Genomic DNA, 25,428 nt, shown 5'->3' with positions numbered 1-25,428 from the left:
GAGCTGCGTGGCGAGCTGTTTGGACTCAGAACGACCACTTCTGAACACCAGGGTGTTGCCCAGAGGAAGAGGAGGAGCGCAGTGGGTCATTTGGTCTAGGAGTGACTGCATCAGAGCCACAGGCAGTTGCCAGAGGAGGAGCTGCGTGGCGAGCTGTTTGAACTCAGAACGATCACTCCTGAACACCAGTGGCCTGCCTGGAGGAGGAGCCCAGTGGGTCGCTTGGTCTAAGGAGTGACTGCATCAGAGCTACAGGCGGCTGCCTGAGGAGGAGCTGCATGGCGAGCTGTTTGGACTCAGAGCGACCGCTTCTGAACACCGGGGGGCAGCCCGGAGGAAGAGGAGAAGTGCGGCGGGTCGCTTGGTTTAGGAGTGACTGCATCAGAGCCACAAGCGGTTGCCAGAGGAAGAGGCGAGTGGTGAGTTGATTGGACTAAAAGCGACCCCTCCTGAACACCGGTGGCCTGCCTGGAGGAGGAGCGTGGTGGGTCACTTGGTCTCGGAGCCACCGCTCCTGAACACGCGGGGGGCTACCCCGAGGAGGAGGAGGAGGAACAGGGCGGGTCACTTGGACTCGGAGTGACTGCCTAGGGCTACGAGCGGTTGGCGGGAGGAGGAGACACGAAGTGAGTTGCTTGGACTCCTAGTGACTTCGTCGGAACACCGGGCGGCTGTCCAGAGGAAGAGGTGTGTGGCGGGTCTCTGGGTCTCAGAGCTATTGTACGGGGCTCCAGGTGGCAGCTCAGAGGAGGGGCCGCATAGCCAGGCGATTAGGTGCAGAGCAGGGTCCCAGGAGCTAGGCGGCTTCTTGCTGGAAGAGCCGCACAGAGACACGCCTAGGGGTGGAGTGAAGTTTCCAGGACTGCGGGCAGCTTCTCTGAGGAGAGGCAGCCTAAGGAGACTCGTCTGCGAAGGGTGAGGCTCCCAGGCCCAGGAGGTAGGTCCAGACCCCTGGGAACGTTGCAGAGGAAGACAGCCCAGCCCACGTGGTAGTTGGAGATTGAGGGGAACCTCTAGGAGAGGAACTGACCAGCGAGACCTCCCCACCGGGTGAGTCTTCCCTACCGAGTGAGGTTTTCCAACAGGGACGGTAAAACCAGAGGAACTGACCAGCGAGACCTCCCCACCGGGTGAGTCTTCCCTACCGAGTGAGGTTTTCCCACAGGGACGGTAAAACCAGAGACACAGGCACAAACAGGCCTTGCCTCAGCCCGCAGCCCAGTTCCCCGTTGGATGACAATTGGTCAACAAGTGGAGGCACCTCTGCCCACTAGCAGGGAATATACCCCACCTGAGGGTCACCACCCCTAGAGAGGCAACTTCTTCGTGGAGCTCCGCATTATCAACTTCCTCCAAGACTTCAGGCTACTGAAGGATAAGAGGGGATATACTAGCAATCTTCAGGGACATTATAAGTCGATAGAGGAAATCTGCAATATCTTAATGACCCACTGATTCCTGAACAATATGAGAAAACAAGGGAAGAAAATGCCCCAAACAAATCTAGATGTTACATCAATAAAATCCAATGACAGCATGGCAGAAGAAATGACAGAAAGGGAGTTCAGAATGTACATAATTAAAATGATTAGGGAAGCAAACAATGAGATGAGAGAGAAAATGCAGGCATTGAATGATCACACCAATCGACAGTTAAAAGAGCAAATACAGAAAGCAAAAGATCATTTCAATAAAGAGTTAGAGATATTGAAAAAAAACCAAACAGAAATCCTTGAAATGAAGGAAACAATAAACCAAATTAAGAACTCCATAGAAAGCATAACCAATAGGATAGAACACCTGGAAGACAGAACTTCAGATATTGAAGACAAAATATTTAACCTTGAAAACAAAGTTGAACAAACAGAGAAGATGGTAAGAAATCATGAACAGAATCTCCAAGAACTATGGGATATCATGAAAAGGCCAAATCTGAGAATTATTGGGATTGAGGAAGGCTTAGAGAAACAAACCAAAGGAATTAAAAATCTATTCAATGAAATAATATCAGAAAATTTCCCAAATCTGAAGAATGAAATGGAAAATCAAGTTCAAGAGGCTTATAGGACTCCAAATACAAAAATTACAACAGACCCACACCAAGGCACATTATAATGAAAATACCAAACATACAATATAAAGACAGAATTTTAAAGGCTGCGAGAGAAAAGAACCAAATTACATTCAGGGGGAAACCAATATGGATATCAGCAGATTTTTCAATCCAGACCCTAAAAGCTAGAAGGGCCTGGAACAACATTTTTCAAGCCCTAAAAGAAAATGGATGCCAACCAAGAATCTTATACCCAGCAAAACTTACCTTCAAATTTGACAATGAAATAAAATCATTCCATGATAAACAAAAGCTAAAATAATTTACAAAAAGAAAGCCAGCATTACAGAATATTCTCAGCAAAATATTCCATGAGGAAGAGATAAAAAACAAAGAAGCACATCAGTAAAGGGAGGAATTATCCTAAAGGAACTGTCAAATAAAGGAGGAACCAAGTTGTGTCAAAAAATAAATAAATAAATAAATAAATAAATAAATAAAATTTTAAATATGAACCAAATGACCAGGAATACAAATCATATCTCAATAATAACCCTGAATGTTAATGGCCTGAATTCATCAATCAAAAGACATAAACTGGCAGATTGGATTAAAAAGAAGGACCAACAATATGTTGCCTGCAGGAGACTCATCTCATAGAAAGAGATACCCACAGACTAAAGGTGAAAGGATGGGGAAAAACATACCATGCACATGGACTCAGCAAAAAAGCAGGAGTATCTATCCTCATTTCAGATAATGTGGACTTCAAGCCAATGTTAGTCAGAAGGGATAAAGAAGGACATTTCATACTGCTTAAGGGAAGCGTAAATCAGCAAGATATAACAATCATAAACATGTATGCCCCAAACAGTGGCTCATCCATGTATGTTAAACAAATCCTTCTCAATTTTAGAAACCAAATAGACCATAACACAATAATACTAGGTGATTTTAACACACCTCTCTCACCACTGGACAGATCTTCCAAACAAAAATTGAACAAAGAAAACATAGACCTCAATAACATAATCAATAATTTAGACTTAACAGACATTTATAGAATATACCATCCAACCAAGAGCGAATACACTTTCTTCTCAGCAGCACATGGATCCTTCTCTAAAATAGACCATATATTATGCCACAAAGCTAATGTCAGCAAATACAAGAAGATAGAGACACTACCATGTATTCTATCAGATCATAATGGATTGAAGTTAGAAATAAATGAAAGAGTAAAAAACAGAAACTACTCCAACACCTGGAGATTAAACAATATGCTATTATATGATGAATGGATAACAGAAGATATTAGGAAGGAAATTAAAAAATTCTTAGAGGTAAATGAGAACAAAGAAACATCATATCAAAATCTCTGGGACACTATGAAAGCAGTACTTAAGAGGAAAATTTATTTCATGGAGCACATTCAATAAAAGAAGTAAAACTCAACAAATAAACGACCTAACACTACAGCTCAAAGCGCTAGAAAAAGAAGAACAGACCAACACCAAAAGTAGTAGAAGACAGGAAATAGTTAAACTCAGAGCTGAAATCAATGAAATTGAAACAAAAGAAACAATACAAAAAATTGACAAAATAAATAGTTGGTTCTTCGAAAAAATAAATAAAATTGATAAACCTTTAGCCACACTAACAAAGAGAAGACGAGAGAAAACCCAAATCACTAAAATTCGGAATGAACAAGGAAATATCACAACAGACACAACTGAAATACAACACATAATTAGAAGCTATTTTGAAAATCTCTACTCCAACAAAATAGAAAATTTCGAAGACATCAACAGGTTTCTAGAGACCTATGAATTGCCTAAACTGAACGAGGAGGACATATACAATTTAAATAGACCAATTTCAAGTAATGAAATAGATGAAGTCATCAAAAGCCTACCAACAAAGAAAAGTCCAGGACCAGATGGGTTTTCAGCCGAGTTCCACAAAACCTTTAAAGAAGAGCTCATTCCAATACTTCTCAAAGTATTCCATAAAATAGAAGAGGAGGGAACCCTCCCAAACTCATTCTATGAAGCCAATATCACCCTGATGCCTAAACCAGACAGAGACACATCAAGGGAAGAAAATTTCAGACCAATATCCTTAATGAACATCGACCCAAAAATTCTCAACAAAATTTTAGCAAATCGCATACAAAAACATATTAAAAAGATAGTGCACCATGATCAAGTGGGTTTCATCCCAGGGATGCAAGGTTGGTTCAACATCAGGAAATCAATAAATGTCATTCACCATATCAATAGACTTAAAGTCAAGAATCACATGATTATTTCAATAGATGCAGAAAAAGCATTTGATAAAATACAGCACCCCTTCATGCTCAAAACACTAGAAAAAATAGGGATAGTGGGAACATTCCTTAACATTGTAAAGGCCATCTATGCTAAACCCATGGCTAATATCATTCTAAATGGTGAAAAACTGAAAGCATTCCCCCTAAAAACTGAAACAAGGCAGGGATGCCCTCTTTCACCACTTCTTTTCAATATCGTCCTTGAAACTCTAGCCAGAGCAATTAGACAGACCAAAGAAATTAAAGGGATACGAATAGGAAAAGAAGAACTCAAACTATCCCTATTTGCTGATGATATGATTGTATACTTAGAGGAACCAGGAAATTCCACCAGAAAACTTTTAGATCTCATTAGTGAATTCAGTAAAGTAGCGGGATATAAGATCAATGCACATAAATCTAAGGCATTTTTATACATAAGCGATGAATCTTCAGAAAGAGAAATGAGGAAAACTACCCCATTCACAATAGCTTCGAAAAAAATAAAATACTTGGGAATCAATCTCACAAAAGAGGTGAAAGACCTCTACAATGAGAACTACAGAACACTAAAGAAAGAAATTAAAGAAAACCTCAGAAGATGGAAAGATCTCCTATGTTCTTGGATAGGAAGAATTAATATTGTCAAAATGGCCATACTACCAAAAGTGCTATACAGATTCAATGCAATTCCAATTAAAATACCAATGATGTACCTTACAGAAATAGAGCAAGAAATTATGAAATTCATCTGGAAGAATAAAAAACCCAGAATAGCTAAAGCAATCTTTGGCAGAAAGAGTGAAGCAGGGGGTATCGCAATACCAGAACTTCAACTGTACTACAAAGCAATAGTAACAAAAACGGCATGGTATTGGTATCAAATAGAAAGGTGGATCAATGGTACAGAATAGAGGACATGGACACAAACCCAAATAAATACAATTTTCTCATACTAGACAAAGGGGCCAAAAATATGCAATGGAGAAAAGATAGCCTCTTCAACAAATGGTGCAGGGAGAATTGGAAATCCATATGCAACAGAATGAAACTAAACCCATATCTCTCACCATGCACGAAACTAAACTCAAAATGGATTAAGGATCTCGGAATCAGACCACAGACCTTGCATCTTATAGAAGAAAAAGTAGGTCCAGAGCTTCAACATGTCAGCTTAGGACCAGACTTCCTCAACAGGACTCCCATAGCACAAAAAATAAAAGCAAGAATTAATAACTGGGATAGATTCAAACTAAAAAGCTTTCTCTCAGCAAAGGAAACTATCAGCAATGCAAAGAAAGAGCCTACAGAGTGGGAGAAAATCTTTGCCAATCATACTTCAGATAGAGCAGTAATCTCCAGAATCTATAAAGAACTCAAAAAACTATACACCAAGAATGCAAATAATTGAATCGACAAATGGGCTAAGGAAATGAATAGACACTTCACAGAAGAAGATCTACAAGCAATCAACAAACATATGGAAAAATGTTCAACATCTCTAGTAATAAGAGAAATGCAAATCAAAACCACCCTAAGATTCCATCTCACCCCAATGAGAATGGCGATTATCAAGAATACAAGCAACAACAGGTGTTGGCAAGGATGTGGGGGGAAGGGTACACTCATACATTGCTGGTGGGGCTGCAAATTAGTGCAGCCACTCTGGAAAGCAGTGTGGAGACTCCTTAGAGAACTTGGAATGGAACCACCATTTGACCCAGCTATCCCACTCCTTGGCCTATACCCAAAGGACTTAAAATCAGCATATTACAGAGATACAGCCACATCAATGTTCATAGCTGCTCAGTTCACAATAGCCAGATTGTGGAACCAACCTAGATGTCCTTCAATTGATGAATGGATAAAGAAACTGTGGTATATATATACAATGGAATATTACTCAGCCATAAAGAATGATAAAATTATGGCATTTGCAGGCAAATGGATGAAACTGGAGAATATTATGCTAAGTGAGATAAGGCAATCTCAAAAAACCAAAGGACGAATGATATCGCTAATAAGTGGATGATGACACATAATGGGGGGTGGGAGGGATTAGTGTTAGTGTTAGATTTAGGGTTAGGGAGGGGGGCAAGAATGGAGGAAGGAAGGACTGTATAGAGGGAAAAGAGGTGTGGGAGGGGTGGGTGGAAGGGAAAAAAATAACAGAATGAATCAAACAACATTACCCTATGTAAATTTATGATTACACAAATGGTATGCCTTTACGCCATGTACAAACAGAGAAACAACATGTATCCCATTTGTTTACAATTAAAAAAAAGGTGTTTTCTTTACTATCTATGTTTTCAATTAATCTATATTTACATTAATAATAAATGTTTTATTACTGAAGCTTCCCAATTAACCCTATACATCCTAGGCTGTTCTATCTTTTCTTTATTTCTTTCACTTTCTGCAAAAACTGACAAACTTTTCTAGTCCCATTACCTTTCATATAAATTTTACAATTGTTTTATCCTGTACTGTCACTTGCCGCCACTTCTGCTTGCCACCAACCAGTGGGGCAAGCGACACGTACCCTTCAGAAGTTCAAGAAGCAGCTTCCACTTTATTCGGATAACACCCTCAATATATAAGCATATGCAATTGTAACCAGATATGTCCATCCAATCCTTTTAAAGGTCAAGCGATCACGAGCTCAAGCATACATGTAAGATATATCTGTCCACGCCCTAGGCGGCTGAACTAATTATCATACAGCCAATGGTAAACGCTTCCTGTTTTTCTCAAGGCGCATTCAGCACGCCCTTTGGCTCTCTGCCAGTCGCCATCTTTGGATGCATGTGGCTTAACCCTGGGCCCTGGGTCTCACCCACCACACTGTACTATGAAAAAAATGTAGAAATATGATGTGAATCTAATTGAAACTTTAGAATTCAGAATTGATTTCTTCATGCTACACTCCTTGCAAATCTGCCTAGACTATGGGTATCCATTTATTTAGCTCTTAATTATTATCTCTTAATAATATGGGATAGTTTTGTTTTCGGTAGAGAGCATATATATACAATTATGTACATATATGTGTTTGTGTATATTTATTTCTATGATATAGAAGAACAGAATTGGCTTTTGTATATTAATCTGCATAAATTTCTCTATTATTTTTTATTTTTTCTGTAGTAGTATTAGGTGCTTCAGTGTAAACTATCAGATCATTTTAAATAAAGGCAGTTTATTTCCTTCTTTTCAATCCTATGTGTATAATTTATTTCATTTTCTTATGACATTTCCTTTGCCTATATGTATGATGTCTTCTTCATTCAATTTATGTGTCATTTTTGTCCTTTCTTTTTTCTCTGTCTATTTTATCATTTTTGCCCAAAACATTAGGTTACTTTTCAAAGAAGCAACTTTTGACTTTGTTGATCTGCTCTGAGTTTATTCTAATATCAGTATTCAAATCTATAAATTTCCACTAAAGTACTGCTATTGTTTTATCCAAAGGCATTTATGTTTAATTTTTTTAACATAATTTATTTCTAAAGAATAATTTAAAGAAATATTTTGATTTCATCTTAACCTGCAAGATTTTTATCAGTTTTTCTAACTTTTAAATAGGAAGAAAATTTTTATTTATTTTGTTTTTGAACTTCTAAAATAAATATATTTAGATCAGAGATCATAATATGTATAGTAACATTTTTGCAATTTGTTGAAGTGTTTTTTATTGGCTTATTATCATTTTAATGAGTATTTTGTGCCCTTGAAAAATTGTTTTCTATAGGTTGATTATAGAATTAATAAATATAAAACTTACATGTTCAAAATATTTGAATTTTTTTTCTCCTTGATTTGTCAAAATTGAGAGAGACTTGTTTACATTTCTCATGACATTGGCAGATTTAATTCCTCCTGACTTTGTCCATTTTTGCTTTATATATTTAGAAACCATTATATGACATTCACATTTGTTTTAAGGTGTTCTATCTTTTGAGTAACGGAATTTTTAGGTTCCATAGTGAACTTTTTCATACTTCGTAATTTCTTTATTCTTTTTATGGCACTACCATGATTTGTATTTTCTCATATCACTGATTGTTTAGGCCTGAGCTATAGACTTGCCCCTGGAATTAAGTAGTTTGGGTCAAAATTACCTAACCACGTGGATTAATAGTGAAAGATGGATATTTTCTATGAGGAAATTAGGAGTCCTAGTAAGTGCACTAAAGAAGTACAACAACCTTTAAAATTAAGCCAGTCATCTTTTTCCCATCATTGTCACCACATTGCTTTATCCAGGGTCACTCCTTCTTTGGAATTGGAAACTATATTTAAGTGCTACTTGGCCTATACAACTTTTATCTCTGGATCTGCACTGAAGTGGGAGGATCTGAGGCGAGTTGCGGTAAGATTTTGTCCTTTTCATCCTAGTTTCCCTACACTTTGACATTTAGGATGATAAGTGTACACTGCTACTTCAACAGCTATTATTCTAAATGCTTACATTTAAATTAATTATTTCTCTTAAGTTCTCTATGATAGTTTTATCAGTCTCAGAGATCTGAAAAAGTTATCTTACCATCCAAGGAGGGTTCTTACCAGGAGACAGATTAGTAAAGGTTGAACATTTTATCCGATGTGCAGAAGCTAATCCAAAATAAGTTGGTGACAAGGGTAAAGAAAAAAATAGAAGAAATATCAGTGGAGTAGACAGAGGAATGAAGGTAAGGAAGGAGGGATGGGATGGGGAAAGACAGTTGAATGAATATGACTTATTTTTCTTATGTACATATATGAATATACCACAGTGAACCTCACCATCATGTACATCCACAAGACCTAATTTACTTATACGTAAGTAAATAGCAGAAACGTCAGTAGAGTAGAGAAACAGGAACAGGGGGAAGGAGGAAAGAAGGGGAAGTATTGGGGACTAAATTAGAACAAATTATATTTCATGCTTTTATAGTTGTCAGAATGAATCCTACTGTCATATATAATGAAAAAGAACCAATAAAGAAAATAAAACAATCCATCAGCTTTAACAAACTTCTCCTAAATATCCTACTACACTTTGTTAGAAGCATGAAGGAAAACAACAGAAATTCCATTAAGAAAGGGACTATAAATAAGGAGCAATAGCTGACCCTTTAATTCAGTTTGGTTTTAAATAAAAACCAGCTTCTTGACATGTTCTAAGTTTCATAGAATCAATAAATCAACACATTTCAGTTTAAAGCAAAGTAAATATAAACACTTGAATCAGAAAAATGACAGATACAGGGTAGCCTTTATCTCTCTTGCCATTTGGTATTATGAGCACCATTTTCAATGATTTTCTAGAACCTTAAGATTCAGAATCCAAAGTATGGAATGGCTGCTTATTTGGGCCAAGCATGCCTTCAATCTCTGCTGTCCTAAAAGACAGATACATACACACGTAGTTGCTGGAAAAGGTCTTACTGCTCATCAAAATGCACAAAACAATGGTGATGGTGGCAGGAAAAACACTGCTTCGTACTTAGCCCATTTTAAAGCAACCTCACATCTACATTAGAGACCCTGTGATCTGGTCCACCAGCTGCAGTCCTCTTAGCTCTGCAGCATTTGCATGATCCTGATATAAAGACAACCTTATCACAACTCCTTCTCAAGTATGTTCTCTTTCTTGTTGGCAATTTTATGATTACACTATAAAATAGTGTGGAGGGGGAGCAGTGGAGTATATCCCATGTAATTAATAAGACAGTTGCTGTTTCATCTTGAAGAGTAGGTGGAGTATGCAGAAGCCTGCCTGATTATAGCCAACCCCTTGTGCAGTGATTCACACGCTGAAGACACTTCAAATATTATGAGGTAAGAAGCAGGCATTGTGTTTTTTATGCTCCAATGCTGATATTTTGTTCTACCTCTATACTAAAACAAAGTTCAGGGCGTAAGACTAAACAGGAGATATATATCAGGGATATGACCTACAGGGGTACTTAACAACTGAGCCATGTTCCAAGCCCTTTTTTGTTATTTTATTTTATTATTTAAAAACAGGGTCTCACTAAGTAGCTTAGGGCCTACGTTGCTGAGGCTGGCCTTGAACTCAAAGTCCTCCTGCTTCAGCCTCATAAGCACTGGGATTACAGTTGTGTGCCAGGTATTTCATATAGATTTTAGCTATCTGAATTTAAAAAGCAAGCATAAAAATAACTGATTACTGTTTAGATAATACCCTTATTACACAGAGGCTCTCCTCCTCAAAAGCAAAGATTCCCATTAGTGAATACTAATATCCTTTATTTATTAGAACTTTTCTTCTGTTCAGTGATCTGCTTGTGAATACTGACAAGTATTTTTAAGATGCATAGTTAGCGTTTCCATCTTCTCACTATGAGCTTATAGGAGGAGGAACTTGTCTTGTGCAGACAAGACAACTGATTATGATGGCAGTGATATTGTGCCTAATCCACTTGTGCTTCCAGTCCCCAAAGCAAAATAGATACACATAGCTGAAGATGAATCCGTACATAGCAATAAACAGCTGAGAACTTGCACCATGCATAATACAGTGTGTATAAAATAGATCCTAGTTCCCTAATTCATAAAATAAGAAACTTGAATTAGACATTCTAGGAGCTACTTCAAGCTATAAATAGCAATTAAATCTGTTTTCTTGTAATTACTATGTTTGGGTTTAAAGGCTAAGCATGTGTTTATGTTTTCCCTAGAGCTTGTACCAGAAGACCACAGTCTTCTCTTCCCAAGCACTGACCTTTTCAAAGATTTGGTTTACTTAGCCACCCAAATGATGGCACTCTTCTTTGCATGCTATTAAATAGAACATTTTTAGGAAACAACAGAATACTGAATTTTATAATATGCTAAGTTTTCCTAAACTTATTCACATGTCATTTTAACTGATTTGAATTATAATTCAAAGTCAATATGACAGCTCACTAATGAGGGTAATTATGGTTTTTGCAGGGTGCTCTCTATCAAGAACTATTACCCTAGGACTAGAGTCATCATACAAATTCTTCAGTCCCATAACAAGGTAAAGTGACATCCCCGCATACTCAACCTCCTCCCTGCTAGGTCTGTGGAGCTACATGAATCTTATTACTATCTAATGGATCTACAAATTAGAAAAGATTTGTCAATCATAGGTGAAATTTGGAGTATGATTAAGGTTGTTGATCATTTAAAGATGTCAATTGGGATCAGAATTAGAGACCTTAAGCCATCTGACCTGACTTTGCAACTCCAGCTATTTTTGTTTTTAAAAGTAGGAGCAATTGAACATTAACTACTTTCAAATGTGGAATTTGTTCTTATCATTCCATTGACCTGGGCACCACATTTATTCCCAAGAATGAAGAGTAAACAATTTCAGGGTAAATTAAATAAAATCTGTCAAGAGTTTTATTGAGGTATGTGTGTTAATGCTTGACCTACTTTCTACCATGAAACAGGTTTTCCTGCCAAAGATTCCCAGCTGGAATTGGAGTACTGGAGACAATATCATCTGTTTTGCTGAATTAAAGCTTGGATTTATGGCCCAAGGCTGTTTGGTGCCAGGCTTGTGTACCTTTCTAACGTCTTTATTTGTTGAACAAAACAAAAAGGTAATTTTGTCAATCTATGTTGAATCTTGTCTCCTTTCCTAAGTCCCCCATATTAGGATCAAAAATAGAAAAAAAAAAATTGGGGAAATCCAGAAGTCCCCAAGAAATGAAATTTGATTTCTGCTTGAGTCAAAAATAAATTGAGAGAGCTAGACTGAAGTTCCAGGTACTTCTTTGGTCTTAACGAAGTTACTTGCCTAATTTCTGCAGCATTTATCTGCAAACATAAATCATCATTCTGCTTCTTCCCTACATTTCAGGATATTATAAATGTAGATGCATTCAAAATTTGGAGGCACTTTGAGTTATTAAAAGTAGATATGTAAATAGATTATATTACTAATAGTGAAGTCATATTTAAATGTAAATAAAATACAAAATAATACAACAATTATGTTAATGAAATTGATATGATGTAAATAATAACTAAAATCTGATTTTCCAGATTATTTTGAGAAAGTCCCTACAGTAGTAATAATAGTAATCACTGACTGAGTACTTAGTGTCTGTGTTGTTTCCCTTGATATGTTAAGGTATTATCCCAGCAGTAGGTTGTGAAGCTAACTAAGTTGATTGTATAGTTAATTAGTGAAGAGCAGACCAAGAATTACTGGATGCACAATCTTGCCATTATGCGCTATACCTCTACTATTGGGTATCTGCTCATGGTCTCCCACATCATGTCTTTGATATCTTTTCCTGAGACAAAGTAAGGGCCTAAAAGGGACTGTTGGGATGAACTTCTATAGCACAAAGTGTTGTCATCTGTCATAGTTTAGATATGAGGTACCCCCGCAAAACTCACGTGCTTGACAATGCAAGAATGTTTAGAGGTAAAATGATTAGACTATGAGAGTTGTAAACTAATCAGTGGATTAATCCACTAATATGTATTAACTTGGTGGAAAGGTTGGCAGGTAGATCAGTAGGGGACGTGCCTTTGAGGTTTATATTTTATCCCTGGTGAGTAAAGCCCTCTCTCTTTGCTTCCTTGTTTCTATGTCCTGAGTAGCTTTCTGCCACCATGCCCTTTCGCCAAGATATTCTGCCTTACCTTAGGCCCAGAGCAATGGAGTCAGTGCACAATAGACTGAACCTCTGAAACTCTGAGCCAAAATAAACTTTTCCTCCTATAAGCTGTTCTTGTGATGCCTTTTGGTCACTGTGATGGAAAGCTGACTAAAACATTATTCAAATGCCATTCTGATGCAATGCTCCAGGAGAGTAGTTCAAACCCTTGGCTGGGCCTGGTATTCCAAAACCCTCCTGAGAGTGACCTTTCTGTCCATTTAATTCTGAGTTCCATTTGCTATTTCACATACTCCATTTCCCTCTTGGTCTCCTTTTGGGAATTATTTCCTGTGTTAAATACAGATTTTTGCACCTTTTCCTGTTCCTTCCCTAGTGCTATTAAGGAAAAGCAAAAGAGGTGAAAGATCCAATAGCCAGCAAAATGCTAACCAAAACATATTCTGTAATTCTTTCTATGAATGTAAATAAATGTAATATACAGATAAAAAGAGATAACCACCTGGCAAAATGGCACAAACCCAGCAACTCAGAAGGCTAAGGCAGGAGGGTCACAGGTTTGATGACAAGTCCATCAATTTATCAAGGCTCTCAACAACTTAGCAATACACTGTTCCAAAATTTAAAAAGAAAGAAAGAAAGAAAAGTGGTAGGAGATGTAATTCCATGATAAAACACCCTGGGTTCAATCCCCAGTACTGTTTTAAAAAGGGGTGGGGAGATGGCCATTAGGAGAACAGGAAACAGGCAACAGGAAATAGACTTTGATGCTATGATACACATGTACATGTGTGTATGTGTGTGTAAACATATGTGTGTGTGTGTATATATATATATATATTTTTTTTTAATGAAGTCTGAAACTCTTTCAGAAATCCTAAACTGGACAGGATCAGGGAAAGATTTAAAGGTATACACTCTACTCTAGTGCTTTAGATTCTGTAACAACCCATTGACTTTGTTTTGGTTACCAGAACTTCAGAGTTTTATATCCAATTTTCTCAAATTGGGTACATACCTTCCCTGACCCTCAGTTTTTCCATCAATAAAATGAGGATCATTAATCTCACAACCTGAGTTTTCCAAATATTGAATTAATGTTTTTTTTTAATTTTATTGTAAACAAATGGGATACATGTTGTTTCTCTGTTTCTACATGGAGTAAAGGCATACCATTTGTGTAATCATAAATTTACATAGGGTAATGTTGTTTGATTCATTCTGTTATTTTTTTCCCTTCCCCCCACCCCTCCCACCCCTCTTTTCCCTCTATACAATCCTTCCTTCCTCCATTCTTGCCCCCCTAACCCTAACTCTAACCCTAACACTAACCTCTCCCACCCCCCATTATGTGTCATCATCCACTTATCAGCGAGATCATGAATTAATGTTTATAAAACTTATGAGTACTCAGATTAGAAGACGTTAAATCAATCTGATGTGTTTTAATTATATTTGTTTTATTGTGAGAAATTGTAGTATGAAGAGTGTTTCTAGTTGGCTCTAGGTTCAGAGCTTTGAACTCATGGATTCTTCTATCCATAATCCATTTTGTCCTCTTGCTTTCCTTTCTGATCTCTTAACTCAGAAAGTTTTCTCCATCTCCATGTTTATTACTTTTACCTTCTTTCAAAATTTGAAACATTTAGATTGGAAGTACCAAGTCAAGTTCTTTAATAATCTAGACTTAATTGGTGTTATAAATTGTCAAGGGAAACCCTCCTTATGAGAGGAATTTAAGAGATTGGGAAATGGCAAGATTCAGCTGAGTCTTGGTGTGGAGGAAGCGGGACCAGGGCAAGATGCTGAATTATCTGAAATAAGTAGTCCTTAACAGGCCAGTTTTAAAACCACAAGACAACCATCTGAGGAGAATTTCTGAAGTGGTCATTACTCTCCACAGTGGGAGTGCTCCACTGTTCTTTACTGATCTTTCTTCTATTTCAATGGAACTCATCCCCCACTCAATACTTTTTTTTCTCTAATCAATCTGACCTAACTTTCTTTTGTACATATAAGAATATACCACAGTGAATCTCATCATCTTGTATATCCACAAGACATTAATTTTAAAAAAATCTATAGGTGGAGAGCAGAAAGATCAGGAGGGTGGAGGAAAGGGAGGAGGGTAGGCTAAAGGGAAGTACTGGTGACCGAATTAGAGCAAATTATATTCCATGTTTTATAATTATGTTAAAATGAATCCTAATGCTACATAACTAAAAAGAAGCAAAAGTGCTCTAGTGTTATATAGAAAATTCAGATTTTTCATCTGAGACTGTGGACTGTAAGGAACTTGTGCTGTACCTATCAGGGCAGTGTGATGACAATTCTCTTGTCAGTAGGTGGGGAGAATGAGGAAGGGTCTTACACCAAGGCCAGGAGGAGTTACTCAACAACCTCCCCTTAGTCTGCATTCAGCCTTTATTAAAACATATCTTCTCCTTCACATCTCCCAATTCTCTAGAAGTCTACTGCTGTCTTTGATTTTTACATTATTATTGCCATTCATCAAATTGGATCTTTAAACTCATCTGAATCAATAAACAGTTCTTATTTTGGGTAGAAGGCAAGAATATTTTTTCTTAGTAACATATGGTTCATCAGCAGAAAACCAAGATGTTTCAAACCCTGCCCTAAACAGTCACATTCAGAGAGAGACAACTTAGAGTTCACATTATTGCTCCCATCTTATTGTTGTGACTGACTCAGAAACACAGTCCACTGTGCTGAAATTAGAAATAAACAAGAGAGAATTTTAATCCTCAACCAGAGGTTCAGATGCTGTTTTAGGTAGCTTTTATTGTTGCTCTGATCGAAATACCAGGCAAGAACAACTTGGAGGAGGAAAAGTTTATTTGAGGCTCACAGTTTCAGAGTCTCAGTTCACTGATGGCCAGCTCCATTGCTCTGGGCCTATGATGAGGCGGCACATCATGGAGGGATGGGTCTAGCAGAAGAAAACCATTCAGATCATGGAGGGGTCAGGAAGTACAGAGAGAGGGAGGAAGGAATCACAGGAAAGATGCACTCCTCCAGGGCATACCCCCAGCGACCCATCTCTTCTAGTCATGCCCCACCTGCCTACAGTTACCAGTCAATCATTCAGACTAGGTTGTACAGATCTGGTTATAGCTCCCATTATCAAATCATTTCACCCCTGAGTATTCTTGCATTAACAGAAACTTTGAGGGGAGAACTTCTCAACATCAAACCACAACAGACACCATCTGGGAAGGAACTTACTCATGATGTGTCTACCTCATTCTGAATTTTTAGTGAAAATTGTTGTTTCAGTTCTTTCTTTAACATTTGTCCAGTATTACTTTATGATAAATGTCCTTTTTTGTGTCTAAATGCAATGGAAACTGGTTTGCTGCTTAGTAACATATACAACTTGTATACACACCTTCCATGGGGCCTGATTGTGTGTATTCCAGATTTCTCCTAAACAGACCTGGCAAAGATATTTCTTGAGTGGCCTGAAGAACAAAATCCTGACTCAACGTCTCTCTGATGACTTTGCTGGAATGAGTTTTCCTGAGGTTTCCCGGTAAGTTAAGTGAAATACTTTCCCACACTCTTCATGCCATAGCATTCTTTCAATACTCTTCATGGAGGGTTCACTGTAGCTCAAAGTCCATGACTAACCCTGAAAATGTAAGAGTGAATAACTTGGAGTTCCTGCAACAATACAATGCATGGTGGACAGTTTTGCACAGATCCCAGTTGGTACACTGGCTCAGTGTGACCTCAGGAGGATTCACTGATAAGTGGAAATTCCATAGTTGGGATACTGCTTTCCTCCCCAGTATGGAGCACACAGTGTTAGTCATAGTCTTGTAAACTGGCACCCTGCTTGTCTCTCTCTCTCTCCTCACAAATCCTGTCTTTCTTCCCAGGCTCTGCTTTGTGAAGATGAACCTCATGCTGATAGCCATCGAATACAAGTCCCTCTTTCAGAGTGGTTACTGGTACCAATAAGTCTTCTTCAGTTTTGTTGTTTGCTTGTTTTTGTTTTTGTTTTGTTTTGTTTTGTTTTGTTGAGGAAAAGTTTCATGATTACGACTTTTCTAAAGATAGAGACATAACTAAGCTTTTGGCCATTTGTGGAAAGCCAGTCTCTTGAGTACCCAGGTTCTCACAGCTTTGATGCTCTTTGTGCTGTCTTGAATGATGGGTTAGAATAGCTTTCTTAGGAGATAAACATTTTGTTTTTGTTCCAAGAGACCTTTCCTGGTTTTGTCTCAGGAGCAGGAGAGAGTAGAAATGGTCAACTCTCAGAGTTGTTCAGCTTAATGACATTCTCATATCTTTGAAGTCTTGACCATAAATCAATATCATGAAATAGTTTACTTGGAAAAAAATACTCCCATAAACTCTAGCCTTAGAAAATAAGATGTAAAATCTCACAAAAGGGGAACTTAACTTTTCTACTGAACAAAGTCTGCTGTTGATAAGCTAGATGAAGGAAAAAGGTAACATCATTGACCATTAGCATTTCTTGAGAACCCATAAGTGGATAATATGAGGAGTAAAAGAAATCATCATATAATAAAAAAGAAAATGCAGGATGAACAGAATGTTCATAAACATAAATGAGAGAAGTTAAGGGGAAAGTGAATCAACTGAAGTAACATGGAGATAAAAAACGCTGGAAAGTAAACAGTAGTGACTAAATGGGTGAGGAGTAAGAAATTCAATTATGTTAGTTCATGTGTGTTTTAAAATAGAGAATTAAATCAAGCCAAATTGAAATCAGAACATTAAATTCTGACTATGATTTGTTAGTCCTGTGACCATTGAGAAGTGTTCATCTTTTGTAGAATGAAGAAGGAAAGTTAATTAATCTCTATGACCCTTACCTGCTCCAAAATTGATATTACCGGGAATCATAGATTTATAGGAAACATTCAAAATTAAGTAATTTTCAATACTTATCAGATACACTAAGAAGGAGTCATTTTACATGAATGGTTTGAAAGAAGAAAAGAACTCTCTGAATAGGGAAGTTGCAGAAAGTAACTAGGCAAAAGAAATCAATGGGGTACGATAGGTTGGAAATCATTAGGAAGAGAATAACCAATGGAATTGTTTGACTAGCTAAATCTATTTAACAGTTTTGCCATGCTCAAGAAAATTTCACAATTTCAATCTGTGTAATCTGCACAGGTGGACTATCTACCAGAAACAGGTCCTCATTAAAAGGATAGTCTCAGTTTGGGTTTCAGAATCAAGATTTAGTAACATTTGTGACCTTCAAGAACCTGAGTTATGCATCGAAATTATTTTCAAAATTCAAAAGACGTAGAGATTCTGAAATCTCTTATCTGACTTTGCAATATCAAAATCTTTAGGGGTGGGGTCTGAGAACTTTTTTTAAGTCTATAATTTCACCAGTTTATTCACCAGCTTCTGGAAATTGACATTTGGATCACATGCTGTTTAGATCCTTTCCAACTCTAACAGTCTAGGTTTCTGAAAGCTTTGTTAAAATGACTGTTAGGACATTACAGACCAAAAACATGAATATTTCCTCAGCAGTCAATTTCCATGTGGATTAGAGTGGTCCCAGTGTTGTTTACTTCCACTACACATCTACACTAATGAAGAAAGGGACCTGCTTCTACAAATTTAACTTTAGTTTAATTTAAAAGTCAAATTAATCAAAAGGATTAAATCCTAGCTTGGGGAAGATATTGATCATAGCAATCTCTCTCATGGATGCTGCTTCATGACCACAGGCATTTTATACACATTTATTCTTATGTCCTCCAACTATGCTGAGCTATGGGTACAAGTATTAACTTTTCCAAGCTCACACAACTCCCAAGTAGCAAAGCCAGGACCTGAATGCAAACAATCTGGCTCCAGGGACTATGCTTTTGATCACCATGCTGTGCTAAATCCACCACAGTCATTACTGGTAGAAAGAAGATTGGGCATCTCAATAGCTGGGCCTTACGCCAGTGCATTGAAACATGGGGAAACCTATCTTTTATCCCCATTTATTTTTTCTTCTAATTGATTCACTTGAATATGCTCTAAAACTTGCAAATGCCCTGGATTATCATAAGGTATTGTTTTAGGAAATAATTTGTCACCTGCTAAGAGATTGATCCTGACCCTAGACAGGTAATGTAATGACTTTGTTCCAGTGGTAAACATTCTCCAATAGAGCTACTTATGAAGGGAGGATCAATCAATAACTCTGGTTTGGAAAGGTCCAAAAGAAATGTACCTCTTTGCTTAAATGCAGTAAGATAAACTACTGTGACAATATCTTTGTAACTAGATATTTAATACGAGTTCAGAGAACCCTTCTACCCCCATAAAAAGAAAAATAAAGAAAATAAAGATAGAGGATCCAAAAAGGGAGAAATATAGGTAACTCAGAAAACTATAATGGAATATTGTGGCAAGCACTATCATGGATACAAATTTATAAGACAGAATTTCCATGTAAGCAATAAGAAAATAGAAAACCAAAATGTCCAAGTAATGTAGAAATAGGCATAATTCATATGACTCCTGCTCTCAAAAATATTGCAAACAAAATAGAAAAAAAAAGAAGTAAAAAAATGTGTAACTTCAAAAGCTGCATGGATAAATAAAAGGAACTTTAGAAACCAGCTGGTTAATTAGATACAATTTCATTTTGAACATGTAAGGCCTAAGGATGAAAATCACGAGCATGACCATAAGACTAGCAGCTGTGAGGTCCTGATTTATTTGCAATTTGACAGCCAAGTCAACAAGGCATCATGTGTCTGAAAGGGTTGGACCATCTTAGATTCATGACACAACCCAGGAGGAACTGCCCTTCAGTGTGGCTGTGTATACAGCTTGATAGGTTGTTGCATGATTCCCTCAGCATATTTAGCAGCAATCAAACAAAGGATTTTGTGTAGTCAAATTCACATTTTCCACTATGTTTGGCAGAAAAAGAAGATTGAATCCTATTAACTTAGCAACTTAGGAAGTCCCTTGGTAATGACAGAATGAAATACCACAGAAAATCAGTCACAGAGATCAGAGGGAAAAGTTACTATATTTGTGTTTTCCATTTTCAGTGGTCTGATACTAAATCCACCTGCACAAATTAAGCTACGGAAGAACACATTAGGGTTCTTTATTGCTGAATCTTCAAAAGAAGTCAGAAGGTAATTTTTTTATTACCTCATGGGGGGCACTAAAGTAAATACAACTTAATGGGAGGCAGGCTAGGTCAGTACACCATACCTCCCTAGTGTGAAGCCTCACATAAGTCATTCTTGATTTGCTTTCATTGTCCAGAGCCTTATTTTACTGTACCACCTGTCACAGTGATGTGTATAATCCTGAGCTAATTGAAAAATGTGACTGCAAAAGTAAGAGCCGACATCACCTCTCAGGTAATTGAACTTTATATCTAGCTGCCCTTAGCCCAGCTTCTAAGGTTCTGGCCAAGGAAAGAGAAGAAAATTCCATCACCTAAAAGACAATTCCCATTTGAATTTGGCCAGGATAAGTCATACTTTTTCCCACTGGATATCTAAGACCTAAGATTTAGTCTAATTCAACTGCCTTATGGACCAAGTTAATGAGTTTCAAAATACATTAAGTAATGTCCAAAGCTGCCTAACTAGTTAGTGTCATCACCAAACTCAATTCCAGGCATGTTGACTTTCAATCCATTGCTTTTTCACTACTTCACACTGGTTTTTCCAACTTAGGCCTGATAATTCAGCCTATGTTTGACTGTTTTCTTGGTCATGAGAACATCACCTCCTGAGTGTTTCTTGTGTATTCTGTCTCCAAAACAGATGGCAGGCAGTTTAAAGTTTATTCATTTTGATGCAGCAGCAAGGGAATGTAACTTTCTTTATTTTCTCTAACTGACCTCAAGGACTTACCAACAACCATTTCCACTTAAATGCAGGAAAAGAAAAATTAATCTTAAGAGTTATGATAGTTTAATCTCTTCTGGTTTAAAAATTAGTTTCTTTCAGGTGCCTTCAAATACTTTAGGTAAAACTTCAGTGTTTCAGAATTTAAACTCAGTCAATTCAAAATGTGAATTTCCTGACAGGACTGTTCTTATTCTAAGATTCTTATCCTCTCCTTATCCCCAGAATGTTACTTAAATGCAGAAGTAAACTTGCTTAACATCACAATTGTTCCTACAGTAGATAGCAAATACTCACAAATCCCCCGAGGCATGCAATTCCTTGTCCCCTTTGGTTTGTAATTGTCACCTTCTGTGACCCTTACATTGGCAATCAATAAACCAGTTCCTTTTAGTTTTCAGTCATTTATTATGGAAATCCATCGTCCTTGTCATAGTCTCTAGTCTTGAGTTCTGTGAAACCCTCCTTTTCAGTAATTCCAGTCTTTGCATTCTTAATGTTACTTCGGTCCCTCTGCTGTTTGGAATTTTTCAGTCTCTCCATATGTGTTAGTCAACTTTCTGTTACTGTGACAATGCAACTGAGAAAAATAACTTAAAGGAAGAAAAGATTCATTTTGGCTCACAGTTTCAGAGGTTTCAGTTTATGGTCACCTGGCCCTATCCCTGTGGGCTTGAGGTTAGGCAGGGAGTGTGGGGTAGAGCAAAGCTGCTCACCTCATGGTGACAGGAGAAGCAGAGAGAGAGGGGGGACCAGATATCTCCTTCTGGGGTTTGCCTCCAATGGCCTATTTAGTTCAATCATGCCAAACCTCCTAAAGTTTTTACTGTCTCCCAATAGGGCCATCAGCTGGGGAGCAAGTCTCCAACACATGAGCCTTTGGGTGACATTCCAGGTCTCAACCATAACAGCCTATTTGCATGTCTGACAGGATGCGGGATCCTAGGTGGGTGCTCTCCTGGGATTTCCCCCTGCTTGCACACTCACACTGCCCTGCCTCTTCCTGTAGTCTGCTTGCATTGTTACTTCATGTTTCCAAAGGTAGTCTACCAAGAAGCCAATGAAAGGGAAGCTCCTCTCTCATGGTCTCCCCTTGCCCATCAAAAAATTCTCATGTTTTCCTTTTTTCTACCAATCTCTCACCAACCTGAAGAAATATATGGTGTATGTGTTTAAGGGTGAGGGACTGGGTCATTTCTCAGGGATTTAGGATTATTTTTTAATCGTAGATTAAATAATATAAAAACCATATTCAATTAAAGTGTACAATTCAATGGAGCTCAGCATATTAACAGAGTTGTGCAATTGCCACAACAATCAATTTAGACCCCTTTTCTCTCTTCACAAAGAAACTCCACACCCAACAGCAGTTACTCCCAATTCTCCCCTACCTACACCCCTGGAAACCACTAGTTCATTTTCTGTCTCTGTAGCTTTGCCCATTCTATTCATTTAATAACAAGGGACTCATACACAAATACAACAAATACACTTACATCACAGATAGTTTTTTGTGTCTGACTCCTTTCACTTAGCCACACTCTAGCATGTATCAATATCTCACTTCTTCTTCATGAATGAATGATATTCTGTTCTATGCCAATACATACATACATACTTGTGAATGGCTATTAGGTCTCTTTTGAACTTTTGGATATTGCATATAATACCACTATGAACATTGCTATACAGTTAACTATTTAAGTTCCTACTTTCAGTTTTTTCTGTATATATACTCAGAAGTAGGATGGCAAATGTTCATTCTATGTTTTAATCACAGCAGCTGCACCGTTTTACCTTCCTACCAGCAATGCACAAGGGTCTCTATTTCTCCACACTCTCATCAACCCTTTTTAACTTCCATATTTTTGTTTCGTTCTTCAATTATAGTCATCCTAATGGATGTGAAGTGATGCCTCAGTATGGTTTTGATTCGAATTTTCCTGACAGTGATGTTGAGCACCTTTTCTTGAGGATCTTACTGACCATTTTTGTATCTTCTTTGAAGAAGTAGTATTCAGATCTTACTTTAATTAGGTTATCCTTCTGTTATTGAGTTCTATAAAGTCCTTAGTCTGAGAACCCATCCCCTATCAAATGTATAATTGGCAAATATTTTCTCCCATTTTGTTGTTTGCATTTTCATCTTCTTCAAATACTTTGAAGCACATTTTTAACTTTGATGAAGTTCAATGATATTTTTTTTTCATTTGTCACTTGTGTTTTATGTAACATCTAAGGTTTTGAGCAACCTAAGGTGATAAAGATTTGCACTGAGAATTTTGAATTTTGGGCTCTTACAATTAGTGCTGTGATCCATTTTGAGTTGACTTTCATGTATAATGTAAGGAAGGGACCCAACCTCATTCTTTTAATGTGGATATTTAGATGTCTCAGAACCATTTGTTAAAATGAATTTTTTTCCTATTGAACTGTTCATGACACTCTTAATATATGTATATATAATATGTATAATATAATATGATGCAATTAACTAAAAAGTGTGGGTTTATGTCTGAAATCTAAATTTTATTCCATTAATTTATGTCTAACCTTATAAGAGTACCATACTTTCTTGATTATCATAGTTACGAAGTAAGTTTTGACATTGGATCTCAGGTCTTATATTACTTTTGTTAAATTGTGAAGTGTTTTATGCTTTCTGTTATTGTGTAAGACATTTTGAATTTTCATTTTAGAGATATAATTCATTATTAGCATATAGACAAACAACTGATTTTTGTATATTGATCTTGTACTCTGCAACCTTGCTGATACCAATAATTCATTTGATGGCCTTCCATTTAATTTCTTGCCTAATTCTCTGGCAGAACCCCTAGTACAATGTTGAATAGAAGCAGCAAGGACTCACATCCTTATTTCATTCCTACCTTAGAGGGAAAGTGTTCAGTCTCCCACCATCAGGTATGATGTTAGCTATGAATTTTTCATAGATACCTTTTATCTGGTTAAGGAAGTTCTCCTCTATTCCTAAAAGGTTAAAGTGTTTCTCTCGCGGAAGGTTTTAACTTGACTTTTTCCTTTTTGTTTCCTTTCTCTTTATTGAGATAATCTTGTGTTTTTGTCTTTTACTCTGCTGATATGGTACATTACATTAATTGATTTTCAAATGCTAAACTAACCTTGTGTCCTGAGATAAATCCCACTTCATCATAGTGTGAAATCATTTTTATACATTGTGGGATTTGGTTTGCTAGCATTGTGTTGAAGAATTTCACATCTAAATTCTATAGAGATATTGGTCTGTAGTTTCCTTTTCTTGTGATGTCTTTATCTGCTTTTGCTATCAGGGAAAAATGCTTTATAGTCTGAGTTAGGACGTGTTTCTCCTCTTCTATATTTTGGAAGAGCTTGAGAATTAGTGTTAATTCTTCTTTGAACATTCAGTAAAATTTCACCTGTGAGACAATCTGGGACTAACTTTAATTTTCTGATTATTAATTCACAATCTTCCCTTATTCTTAGTTATATAGATTTTCTAATTCTTCTTAAGAACTATTTCATAATTTGACTTTCTAGAACATTGTTTATTTACTCTATGCTATTAAACTGGTTCATCAAATATTGTAGATGTAAGTATTATCTTGTATCCCTTTTTATTTCTGTCAGGTCAGTATAATATTCACTTTTTCATCTCTGATTTTAATAATATGAATGTTACCTTTGTTGTGTGTGACCAGTCTTGCCCAAATGGTTGTCAATACCATTGATCTTTTCAAAAAAAGTATTTTTTTAATTCATCTTGCTCTAGTGCTTTTTAGTCTTTAATTGATTTATATCCACTCTAATATTTATTATTTCCTTCTTTCTGCTTGAGTTTTGCTAACTTCTCTTTCTTTTTTTCACTAAGATGAAAGGTTAAGTTAAACCAATGATTTCAAGTCTTCTTTAAAAAAAAAAAATAGGCAACTACTTCTATGAATTTTCTCCAGCACTCATGAGGGGCATGCTGTATTTTTTTTTATAGTGTGCTTTATTTTCATTCACATGGAAGTATTTTGTAATTTTCCTTGTCATTTTTTCCCCATTGATTACTTAGATGTTGGTTTAATCTCTACCTGCTTTAGAAATTTAGCTGAATTTCTGGTTTTGTTGCTTTAATTCATTTTATTTTGGTAAGAAAACACATTTTTATCTAAATTATTTTAGATATAGTGAAACTTCCTTTGTGGCTTAATACACAGTCTATCCTGAAGAGCTTTCACTGTACACTTGAGAAGACTGCATTCTTGGCTTGTGGGACAAGCATTTATACACATCTGTTGAGTCTATGACTTTATCAGGTCCTTCAGACCTTCTGTTTCCCTTCTGATCTTTCTAGGTTGTTCTATGCTATTGAAAGTCAAGTGCTGATGTCTTCAATTACTATTGTTGTTGAAATGTCTATTTCTCCCTTCAAATCTGATCATTTGAAATACACTCACCATATTTTCTTTATATTTTCCTATGGAATATTTATTCCATTAGAAATGTTCTTTACTTGTTCATGAGGATTTGAGTTAGTGTCAAACATTCCTTCCTTTCAACTTCAGGAACTCC

At 36.9% G+C, this 25,428-nt stretch overlaps 1 protein-coding gene across 1 annotated transcript in view; it reads left to right on the top strand.

Annotated features, from left to right (window-relative positions):
• Kcnu1 (potassium calcium-activated channel subfamily U member 1) overlaps nt 1-25,428 on the top strand; it is a 147,395-nt gene that overhangs the window by 47,774 nt on the left and 74,193 nt on the right. Inside the window, 8 exon segments of the mRNA XM_047549678.1 lie at nt 8,634-8,739; nt 10,108-10,190; nt 11,310-11,379; nt 11,798-11,950; nt 16,420-16,532; nt 16,882-16,953; nt 20,053-20,142; nt 20,276-20,373. Coding sequence (XP_047405634.1) covers nt 8,634-8,739; nt 10,108-10,190; nt 11,310-11,379; nt 11,798-11,950; nt 16,420-16,532; nt 16,882-16,953; nt 20,053-20,142; nt 20,276-20,373 — 785 coding nt within the window.

This window comes from Sciurus carolinensis, chromosome 4 (assembly GCF_902686445.1).
Source record: "Sciurus carolinensis chromosome 4, mSciCar1.2, whole genome shotgun sequence".
NCBI lineage: Eukaryota > Metazoa > Chordata > Mammalia > Rodentia > Sciuridae > Sciurus > Sciurus carolinensis.
Note: the sequence above shows the minus strand (reverse complement) of the source record. Positions and strands in the feature narration are given on the sequence as shown.